At 44.2% G+C, this 11773-nt stretch overlaps 1 protein-coding gene across 1 annotated transcript; it reads right to left on the bottom strand.

The window, feature by feature from the left end:
- Positions 1 to 1606: 1606 nt before the first annotated feature.
- Positions 1607 to 10572, bottom strand: LOC124113476. The gene is made up of 4 exons (XM_046473834.2): positions 10386 to 10572; positions 8938 to 9077; positions 7670 to 7793; positions 1607 to 2736 (listed from the first exon to the last, which is right to left on the bottom strand). Exons 1-4 carry the CDS (start codon positions 10568 to 10570, stop codon positions 2496 to 2498), a joined length of 690 nt encoding a protein of 229 aa, XP_046329790.2. The 5' UTR covers positions 10571 to 10572; the 3' UTR covers positions 1607 to 2495.
- Between the last annotated feature and the right edge of the window lie 1201 nt (positions 10573 to 11773).

Genomic DNA, 11773 nt, shown 5'->3' with positions numbered 1-11773 from the left:
CGTGATAGTCCCACACCAGAGGCGAAGTATGTATACCTTGTTAACCTCGTCCTAGCGTCACACCAGAGGCGGAGTATGTACCTTGTTAAGCTCGTCCTAGCCTCACACCAGAGGCGGAGTATGTACCTTGTTAAGCTCGTCCTAGGCTCACACCAGAGGCGGAGTAGGTTCCTTGTTAACCTCATCCTAGCGTCACACCAGAGGCGGGGTATGTACCTTGTTAACCTCGTCCTAGGGTCACACCAGAGGCGGAGTATGTACCTTGTTTACTTTGTACTAGCCTCACACCAGAGGCGGAGTAGGTTCCTTGTTAACCTCATCCTAGCCTCACACCAGAGGCGGAGTATGTACCTTGTTAACCTCGTCCTAGGGTCACACCAGAGGCGGAGTATGTACCTTGTTAAGCTCGTCCTAGCCTCACACCAGAGGCGGGGTATGTACCTTGTTAAGCTCGTCCTAGGCTCACACCAGAGGTGGAGTAGGTTCCTTGTTAACCTCATCCTAGCGTAACACCAGAGGCGGGGTATGTACCTCGTTAACCTCGTCCTAGGGTCACACCAGAGGCGGAGTATGTACCTTGTTTACTTTGTACTAGGCTCACACCAGAGGCGGAGTATGTACCTTGTTAACTTCGTCCTAGCCTCACACCAGAGGCGGAGTATGTACCTTGTTAAGCTCGTCCTAGCCTCACACCAGAGGCGGAGTATGTACCTTGGTAACTTTGTCCTAGCCTCACACCAGAGGCGGAGTATGTACCTTGTTAAACTCGTCCTAGCCCCACACCAGAGGCGGAGTAGGTTCCTTGTTAACCTCATCCTAGCGTCACACCAGAGGCGGAGTATGTACCTTGTTAACTTCGTCCTAGCCTCACACCAGAGGCGGAGTATGTACCTTGTTAACTTCGTCCTAGCGTCACACCAGAGGCGGAGTATGTACCTTGTTAAGCTCGTCCTAGCGTCACACCAGAGGCGGAGTATGTACCTTGTTAAGCTCGTCCTAGCCTCACACCAGAGGCGGAGTAGGTTCCTTGTTAACCTCATCCTAGCGTCACACCAGAGGCGGAGTATGTACCTTGTTAACTTCGTCCTAGCCTCACACCAGAGGCGGAGTATGTACCTTGTTAACTTCGTCCTAGCCTCACACCAGAGGCGGAGTATGTACCTTGTTAAGCTCGTCCTAGCGTCACACCAGAGGCGGGGTATGTACCTTGTTAACCTCGTCCTAGCGTCACACCAGAGGCGGAGTATGTACCTTGTTTACCTCGTCCTAGCGTCACACCAGAGGCGGAGTATGTACCTTGTTAACCTCGTCCTAGCGTCACATCAGAGACAAAGTAGGTTCCTTGTTAAGCTCGTCCTAGCCTCACACCAGAGGCGGAGTATGTACCTTGTTTACCTCGTCCTAGCCTCACACCAGAGGCGGAGTATGTACCTTGTTAACCTCGTCCTAGCGTCACATCAGAGACGAAGTAGGTTCCTTGTTAACCTCATCCTAGCGTCACATCAGAGACAAAGTAGGTTCCTTGTTAACCTCGTCCTAGCGTAACCTTTGTTGCGAGTGACACAGTGCCTCAAGTAAGGAAGGGTCGAACCAACTCAGTTTCACTGTTAAGAATATTTATTGATTACCAAACCTCTTATTCAATATTTACACAACTGCGATAAACTCTCGACACAAAGCTCGGAGCCGACAGAACAACGCTCGACACAAAGCTCGGAGCCGACAGAACAACGCTCGACACAAAGCTCGGAGCCGACAGAACAACGCTCGACACAAAGCTCGGAGCCGACAGAACAACGCTCGACACAAAGCTCGGAGCCGACAGAACAACGCTCGACACAAAGCTCGGAGCCGACAGAACAACGCTCGACACAAAGGAAACTCCAAGTCATGCAAGGCGAAACAACAATTTATACATGTCCCCTCTGCTAAACCACTCACCATAACAAAAGGTCTAATTCGTATACATTTCAGGGGTAATTGTTCGGCCAAAGCGCTAGAGCTCTTAAGAACCTATCGAGATTCATAGATAAAATATTAAAAGCAGTACGAAAACACAAAACAGAAAAGATATAAAATATCCATGCATGACATACTGTCATCGTGTCACATACTAATACTTTATGTGTACATGCTTATTCTTTAGCTTTGTACCTCCGCAGTGGTTTGGAGAGAATAAACTTATTCTTTCTTTTAGCATGAGATGATATGTCATAAACGATAGTATTATTTTAAAAGAGACTTGATTCATATATTCGGATCGATGTTCATGATGTCAATCATTGGCTTGTCTGGTCCAGACTCGATTATTTACAGACCGCCGTCATATAACTGGACTATTGTTGAGTATGGCGTTAAACAATAAACAAACAAACAAACAAACAAACAAACACCTGCTTAAACCAGGATGCGTGTGAACAACCATGACATAAATAATAATTCAATCAAAGCATACATGTGCTCAACATCAATTCTTCAATATACAGGTAGGATAGTTAACAAGCGAAACTGTATGTTGGATGCAGGTGTTCTGCCGTCGCCAGCACTGCCATGCACAAGAGCAGTGTCAACTTGGTGCCAAGAGCGGATGTACCCCCGCTGCTCGCTCTGCTAGAAGTAGGTTGGCTGCATTTTGGATTCCTTAGCTTCTTGGTGGATTCCGATATGATGGTGGCTGCTTGTGTCGAACACTTAGGAAACAGCGAATGAACGCATCTGTCCATCAGAGAAGGATAACTGCAAGACGACGCAATGAACCGTTTAATATACTTAACACATGAGTGAAGAGCGATTATATGCACATGGCCAATTGGGATGTATTAAGTCTTGTCATATATATCATAAATAATGTGATATCATATCATTTGCAGCCCCTTCATTGCCTGGTGATGTTTTGGGCAATAAAATCAATGGTCAAACTTATCCCCAAGGTCACATTCTGAAGATGAGTGAGTTGGGTTTACCGCCGCTTTTAACATTATTCCAGTTATATCACAGCGTGTCAGCTTAATGTGGGAGGAAAGCCCGAAGTGATGCAGGGCGTTTACCACTTCGGTGAAACCAACGACCACGGGTATGATGCTGACAAACCTAGAAATATGATTGGGGCGAACCGGGATTCGAACCCACAAACATAGGTTTCTGGTGTGCCCAAGGGACGCAGCTCTGCAAAGCGAATCGCGGCGCCTTAGACGACTGTGCCACCCGTGCCCCCTGTCTAAAGATGAGATCGTTTAGACGAGAGTTCAAGAATCATGTACTGTATGTCAAAGAACTTGGTTGATGTCTCTTTTGGGGGTGGCCGTGATCTGAAATGATTGTGACTGGCCTACAAGGACGATAAGCATGTTTGCAAGTTCAACAAATACATGTACATTGTATGTCTATTTCAGCAGATATACTTTTACGTATAATTAGTTGTTTGAATACTGTATAACAAGTAATAACAATCTATGATATCAGAAGTACATCACTGTGACCTACTTTCAATTGGTAGCATATGCTATATTTTCCTTGTTACGTTTAATTGCACTTAGGGACATGTTTTACGTATATGGTAGGTAGTTCTTTGGACTGTTTAAAATCTTTTGACACTCCATTTCTTTGAGAAACAAAAGTGTTCAAGAAATATTCACTGCAGGACGCTGAAATTTGGTACATACGATCCTTAGGCCGGGACATTGAGATGGTTTTGTGTGTCCGTATCATTGAAGGCCAAGATCACTGGAATGGCTATTGTTTTGAAATTCGTTTTGGTGAGAAATAAATCAGAGGATCAAAGCATGTTGTTGTCAATGCCATCTTGTTACGCATATTGTTTAGGATATGTCGTCGATGTCGATCTTATTTCCTTTTTCAAGGGTTTTATATATAGATTGATCATACCTTCGTATGCCAACAAACAGATCACAATCCCTTGCAGCTCGATATATATCCATATTTGTGTGAATTTGCGATTAGGGCCGAGCTACGTGTTGGTAGTGACGTCCACCATTTTAAGTTTGTGACAGTCAGCTTAGGTGCAATGAAGTTAATGATTTTGGCTAACGCTTAGCATTTTGCATTATAAAGTTTATTTAATCTAATGAATTACGTACAGATGAACACGTATTTGTTGCAAGTGTATTTAAGTTGCTGTTAATTTTGACACAAGGAACTATTTAATCTTCGCTGATGTATTCATGCGCGGCATTTACTGCCAAAGCATACCAGTGGCCAATTAGTGTTAGTGTATCAGATAAATTCCAAACGCCTCCTGACATTTGTAATATTCCTCTTTGAATTGTCCATCCTAATTCCCAGTCGATGTTGCAGCAAGGACGTAGCTGGGACGTAGCAGGACGTCACCGTTTATCTTGTGATATTGGAAGGCAATTAGCGAATCAATTAGGCGTAATTAATTGATTAATATAAATACTCATTTTGATATCAACGTACCTACTGAGATGGTCCGCCTGCCTCTTTATCTGAGTGACTTTACGTGTTAAAGTAGATCCCTCTAAGGAATAAGGAATAAATACGTTGAGATCCACACTGGGTCAATCTGACTTTGCAAAGATTACAGGTCAGGTTTAATCCAAGGGCATATATATAAACTAGTGTCCAAAAGAAACGATACCAACTTATTTTCAAAATTGTTTTTTACTAAGTGAATTCTCAAGTATGAAAACATGCCAATTCGTATTGCACATCCCAAACACAGCATAGTCGATAAAAAATACCGGGAACACGTGATCACTTCCGGGAAAAAACGTAAATTTCGTGAAAGTGACATTTCCCTCTCTAGCATGTTCTGCACGTGCAGAAAAACTGTATAAAACGGCTGATCAGACACGTTGATATCACAGCAACAAAAAGAACACAAGATATGCCACGTTTGACAGCCATCGAGAGAGAGAGAGCCGTTGGAATGGTCCAACAAGGAGCGTCACACGTCGACGTCGCCAGAAGGTTGGGTTGCGCACGCATCATTATCACCAGGTTGATGCAGCGGTTACGTCAGACAGGTCAGACGTCAGACTGGCCCAGGAGTGGAAGACCACGAGTAACCACGCCCCGTGAAGATCGTTACATCCGGGTATTACACCTGAGGAACCGCACCGTTACAGCGACGTCCACGGCGGCTACAGCACTGGGATACAGGATCAGTCGACAGACCGTCTACAGGAGACTACGGCAGTATGGTATCCGGCCACGTCATCCCTACCGCGGCCCGCTCCTGACGCCTCGACACCGGAACAACAGACTGATCTGGCCCAGGCGAGTTCGACGTTGGCAACGGCGGGACTGGGCACGTGTTATGTTCTCTGATGAGAGCAGATTCCTCATCTTCAGAAACGATGGACGGCAGCTTGTATACCGACGATTTGGTGAACGTTTGGCGCCTAACTGTATCCAACAGGTCCGGCCGTTTCGAGGTGGAAGGTTAATGGTTTGGGGTGGCATATGTGGTGACGTCAAAACGATGCTTGTCGTAATTCGTTGAAACCTGAATGCACAGCGTTATCTTGATGACATCCTACGGCTTGTTGTGGTGCCCTTTATTCAGCAACAGCCTCGTGGACTCCTTTTCCAACATGACAATGCAAGGCCACACACAGCAAGATTGACACAGAACTTCCTTGCCAACGCCAACGTACAGGTTTTGCCATGGCCCGCATGTTCACCGGACATGAATCCCATCGAGCACTTATGGGACCACCTCGATCGGCAAATCCGACGTCGCCGTGTGCCTCCAGTCAACGTCCAGGACTTGGAACGATGTCTCCTCGAGGAATGGCAACGCATCACTCCCAACGTCATCAGACGTTTGACGTCATCAGTCCGTAGGCGTGTTCTGGCATGTATTGATGCTCACGGTGGACATACCCGCTACTGACTTGACTTTGAGACGTGTGGTGTGACATTTCCCGTTGTTTCTGTGATCAGTGCTCTAACGAAATGTTCAATTTTCGACCCCACCCATCTTTAAAGGTTTGTCATATTGGTTGTACAGATTTTATTGAAATGAAATTTTTGTACAGATGTTGTGAAAGGATTTCTCAAAAGCATAACACCAATCCTAAACTTCTGCAATCTGTTTTTCTTTTATTTCGTTGCAAACAGGTGGTATCGTTTCTTTTGGACATTAGTTTATATACAGTGAACAACTATTGTAGTTACAGGCAATAGCTATACTGCCCTGACACTGGTCCGCGGAAATAAGCCTTAGCCCTCAGAGGGATCTACTTATGAGAAGCATTGTGTCACTCACATGAAAGCATTGCTATACCCACATGAATACAAAAACTGATTGAAAAGAAGTATTTGACTCTTGGTGACATCCAAATGGTCAGGGTTTATCGGAAGTTCTTGTCCGGGTCGCTACAATACAGATTTGCCAGCTTGTCTCGAGTTCGCGATAAAAATACATAGAACCTTGGACTGGGTCCGAACAATGACTTTACTCTGGAAATGTTAAACCTTGATTTCTATGGTGGCAAGTCTCATTAAGAGTTTTGAGATGCGCAATTGCATCTACTACCTTTCTCAACACATACATATATCATTGTACAGAGCATTTTAGACCAAGTATTCAACCAGTTATGTTTTTACCTTTTAAACCAATTGTATTGGCAATCGCTATTGACAAAGGATATATCCTGAAGGGATACAAGTAAAAACATGACGTCACTTCCTGGTTACATCAACACGTGCTAATCAAAGTAGGATCAAAGGCAATAAAGACGCACGACGCTTCTCACAATATCATAGTTGTGAATTAACAAGCTTGAGCTGAGAGTATTCTATTTGAATAAAACATATTTTAAAACAAGGAGTGGCATTGATCAAGTGGACAAACTAAACAGTGATTGCAGCTATGCCTAATACGGTACATTTACACTGTATATAGTTTGTCACAATTGTCATTTAATTGCCGGCGAAATGCATTTTAATATGTCATCACTTACACGTGTTGTGTTCTCAATTTCTTGTGTTTGCAATCGTATTGCTCTAATACTATCACTTTATCTGTCTGGGTGTCTCGAATTTACAACACGGTCTCGCTTGGTTCGAGTTAACGGAGAACAGTGGGGTAGCCTAGTGGTTTAAGCGTTCGCTAGTCACGCCGAAAAACTGAAGGCCTGGGTTCGAATCCCGACATGGGTACAATGTGTGAAGCCCATTTTTGGTGTCCCCAGCCGTGATATTCCTGGAATATTGCTAAAAACGGGGTAAAACCATACTCACTCACTCACTCGAGATAACTGGGTTCGACTGCATATGAAAATCAGTGATGACACCAGGACCCACTTGCATTAAGCGATCTTAGCGCTAATATGATCGTAACTCCCACTCTTTAACATAGGCTTACAATAGTCGTAGCGCTAAGATCGCTTTATGCAAGTGGGCCCAGGGGTTCGCGAAATGCATGGTCAACATACGGTCAATATATAAATGTTTTCAGAGAACTGAACATACGCCCATGAAAGGTTTCAGAATGGTTGAAGTGAAAAGGTCTCATGTCAAATTTCAGTTGTATTGATCTAGACATGTCGGAGAAGTCGAAACTGTAAAATGTTTTTAGACGACGTTTCCGATGTACGACTGGCGATGACTGAAGCTCACCTGGCCTAAACAAGTCAACATCATTCACGAAGCCAAAATGCGTGTTATTCCAAACACTGACCTGCATAAAATCCCGGCCACTTCTTGTGTGGAGGATGATATGTAGAGCTTGACGTACAAGGAGGACATGTCCTCCCGGCAGGTTCCTGTCCTCTGACTCTGGCCTCGGCAGCCGGCTTCTATAACTGTAAATATCGTATGGAACTTATTTTGTCCTCTTATCAATAAATACTTTGATAGGCTTTTCTTAGAAGTTGGCAGATGGAAAAAAGACGCGATTTATGGATAATAATGACTAGATTATACTGTTATGGTGACATTATCGCACATACCCTTATACCGTTGTCAAGCAAGTCTTGGTTGTTAACGGTATTAGGATCTGTACCGAAAGGTGGCTACTACGGTATAATAAAGGTATTGGTATCCATAAATTGTGTCCGCTTTGCCTCTTTGCAATGTAGCCATTTTGTCAACCCTCCGGTCATCGCATCTAATATAAGCCAATAATAATCAGCAGCACAGTAACAAAAACTTATTGCAGGTATTCAGTGGTATATATATATATCCTAACAGTGAATGATGAAAATTGTATTTGTATATTCATGTACTCCGATGTAATCGGAAAATTGCTCCTCTGTTCTTCGGTTCGTGATTTCATCCCACATCACGCATCTTCCCGAGGCAAGAGTGTTAACGGACTTTAAAAGGCCCGTGTTCCACCCTTGCCGAACTAGGCTGGAATTACTGGACTCGATCGTAGCGCCACCAGTGGCTATCACCAGTTATGTCCCTTCTGAGCCTCTCCTATGGACCAATCAGATTCCACCTCACGTATCACTTGTGTTTGCTTCACACAAAATGGTGGCGCAGAGTCGGGACGATCTGATCGATAATCAAGATCTATATTGTGATACAACGGGTCTTACATCATGCAATGCGTGAGCACCTTGATTAAAAACATGAACAGATTTAGAAAATATCTGCTGACAACGAGTTGGCGGTGCACATGCTTTGCAAATCCTGCAATCGACCGAAATCTGCACGACAGTTTACTAACCGGATTTCGATTTCGGTGCGCGATTTTGATTGGACTTTGCATAGACTCGTTAGTCCAGCCAAAATGTAACTCCATAATACCAGCCTAGTTCGGCAAGGGTGGAAACAGGACTTTTATAGTCAGTTAACTCTCTTGCCTCGGGTAGATTGCACCACGCTGATATACTGGTAACTGTTCAATGTGGCGTTAAACCAAACTCATTCCCTCATCTAGTGTGATGTTGTTGAACCGTTCCAGTGATACTGTAGTCGGGAAATAGCATGGTGTCTTACCATTTCTGTTCTTGCAGAGATAGTTCCTGTACTCAGCAATATTCTGGCTAGGAAGTATCGTCATGTGCCATTTAGCTGGAAGGCATTTCAACACCTTTTCCCGCAAACACTCAGATAGTTTCTTGTCAACATCCTTGTCGCTGGAAAAAGTATCTATGGATAAAACTATCGTTTTCAAAAGGATGAACAAGTTCACATTTTGCACATTTACATTTTGCATCGAGGCTCTATAAATATGAGAAAGTGGCAGGATTGTATATACTTGTAGTACCCCATTATTGCACCAGAAACAAATGGGGTCCAAATTCATTAAGGGAATAAAAGAGAAAGTTTAAGATGTTTAAAAAGTAACTGTCGCTACGCCGCAGCTGGGAATGACAGAGCTATATCACGGTAAGTCTTTGAAAGGCATTTAGAAGTTAGGAAGGAAGAGAATTTACGGATGTCAGGTAAATAACCTGATGAAGGAGTAAGCATATACTCCGAAACATTGTGTTCCTCATAATAGTGAGTGAGTGAGTTGGGTTTAACGCCGCTTTTAACAGTATTCAAGTTATATCGCGGCGTGTCAGCTTAATGTCTCAGACGTTTACCACTTCGGAGAAACCCACGAGCACGGGTATGGTGCTGACAAACCTAGAAACATAATTTGGGCGAACCGGGATTCGAACCCACAATCATAGGTTTCTGGCGTGCCCAAGGGACAACTCTGCACAGCGAACAGCGGCGCCTTAGACGACTGGGCCACCCGTGCCCCCGTTCCTCATAATAAAAAAGTTGACACCAATAAATCCTCTTCCTTATATCACGGTAGTCTGTCTATGGTCGAGTCCTAGCATGGTGGTTCGGTTTGCATGGAAACCCCGTGATTGGCGAACAATGACTCATAAGCCGGGTCACACATTGTGACACCCCCCTCCCCCCTCTCGACCTCGTTATGGTCCTAGGACAGCCATGCATGGCTGGAACATATACTGATATCACCGCGGCCAAGGAACACCCACGGAGGAATAAAAGAAACCATATTAACGTGTGTACATACCCCGTGTATATGTTGATAATAGCTACTGGACCCTTTGCTTTAGGGGGTGGTCGGGTAGCCTAGTGGTTAAAGCGTTCGCACGTCACGCTGAAGACCCGAGTTCGATTCCCGACATGGGTACAATGTGTGAAGCCCATTTCTGGTGTCCCCCGCCGTGATATTGCTTGAATATTGCTAAAAGCGGCGTAAAATCAAACTCACTCAGTAATTCACTTTCGCTTAAGCTTAGTTCCGAAGCACCCTAAGATGAGGAAGAAAGTTGATGCGAGAGATCACAGTGGTGATGTTTCAGCTCAAACGGAGCTATGATTGCGAATTGGCCTGGATTCCAAAGCCCGATAAAATGGCGCTATTTACACATAACTGATGATGAATCTTTGTTTGAAGGAAGTAGTTTAGAACTTACAAAGACTTGCATAATCTTCCCAAAGCACCCTTTAGGATGTGTGTAGAAGATTCCGGTAGCCCCAGTAGATGTAGGTCGATAGTGAGTGGTGTGAGGGCTGCTGATGAGTTGCCCTGTACGCTTGATGCACAGGCTGCAAGGTGCGCGTCTCGGACCTGACCCCGGCATCTGAGGAACTGAGACATGAAAGTCTCAGTTTGACATCCCAAGATGACTGCAATGAGAATATAATTTCTTTCGTTTGAGGGACGAATTAGAACGAAATTATTTTCTCCTAACGTCGGCACAACAAAGGGAGGTAACCTGGTTTCGTAATGGGTATATAAGTAAAGGCGGGAAGTTGAAACTTCATTCTCAGGTGCGGTGCAGTCGGGCTGGCTAGATTAAACATGTTCGGTTATCTATGATGCCGATTGGAGTACACGTCGGTTGAATCTATTATTTATGTGTGTAGTACCTGCGGCTGTCCATGTGATGATCAGGATGTTATGCGTTGCTTGCAAGTTGTGCTGGCGAGCCATGATAATACGTCGTGAGATGGATCGGTATCCATAGTTGAAATCTCGAACACTCCAGTTGTGAGAGTATGGATTTGGGATATACTCTGATGAGTATGCGCTGACGAGCCATTAGAATACGTGATAAGGCGTCGATGCCTGTGTATATGTACACGTTGAAAATATGAAGCATCGAATCTATATTCATGTAAATTACGGTTGGTTGATGGTCATGATGCTGGTGATGTTCCTGATGCGGACGATGTTCATGATAATTTGAATACTTGCAGAATAAACTGCGGTCAGTCAGTGCACCGTACAGTATCCCAATATGTTGTAGTTGTGTATTTTGTTGTGTTAAGGGGGAGAAGGAGGAGAAGATGATCATGATCAGCACGTTGACCAAACATTCAACTCCAGTTTCACACGCACGCACGCACGCACGCACGCACGCACGCACGCACACGCACACGCACACGCACACACACACAGTGTGGGAGGTACATGTTAACATGGACAGTGTAAGAGGAACGTAAAATCACTCATTCAAAAGAAACACAAAACATTTCACGATAAAACATTGTTCTATCATAACTTCTTTGATAGGTATTTAGAAGTTGGAGTACTAAGTAAGGATAAGAATTTATGGATGAACTGAGATTACCACGTCTTCATGTAGACGTGGCAATCTCAACGATCAACCGACTCAACAACCTTGAGAACAAATACATCCATTCTTCCAACCACCTTACGTTCCTGATGCGATGCAGAGCTCTTGATTGTAATAAAGAAGTTGTCCATCCATAAATTCTTATCCTTACTTAATTGTTCTATCATGACGTCATTTGTGGAGATTCGAATATGCGCTCGCAACTTGTTGACGTCATACAC

The sequence above is a fragment of the Haliotis rufescens genome, unplaced genomic scaffold, assembly GCF_023055435.1.
Source record: "Haliotis rufescens isolate VD_foot unplaced genomic scaffold, xgHalRufe1.0.p SCAF_16, whole genome shotgun sequence".
In the NCBI taxonomy this organism is placed as follows: domain Eukaryota; kingdom Metazoa; phylum Mollusca; class Gastropoda; order Lepetellida; family Haliotidae; genus Haliotis; species Haliotis rufescens.
This window is presented reverse-complemented; position numbering and strand designations above follow the sequence as displayed.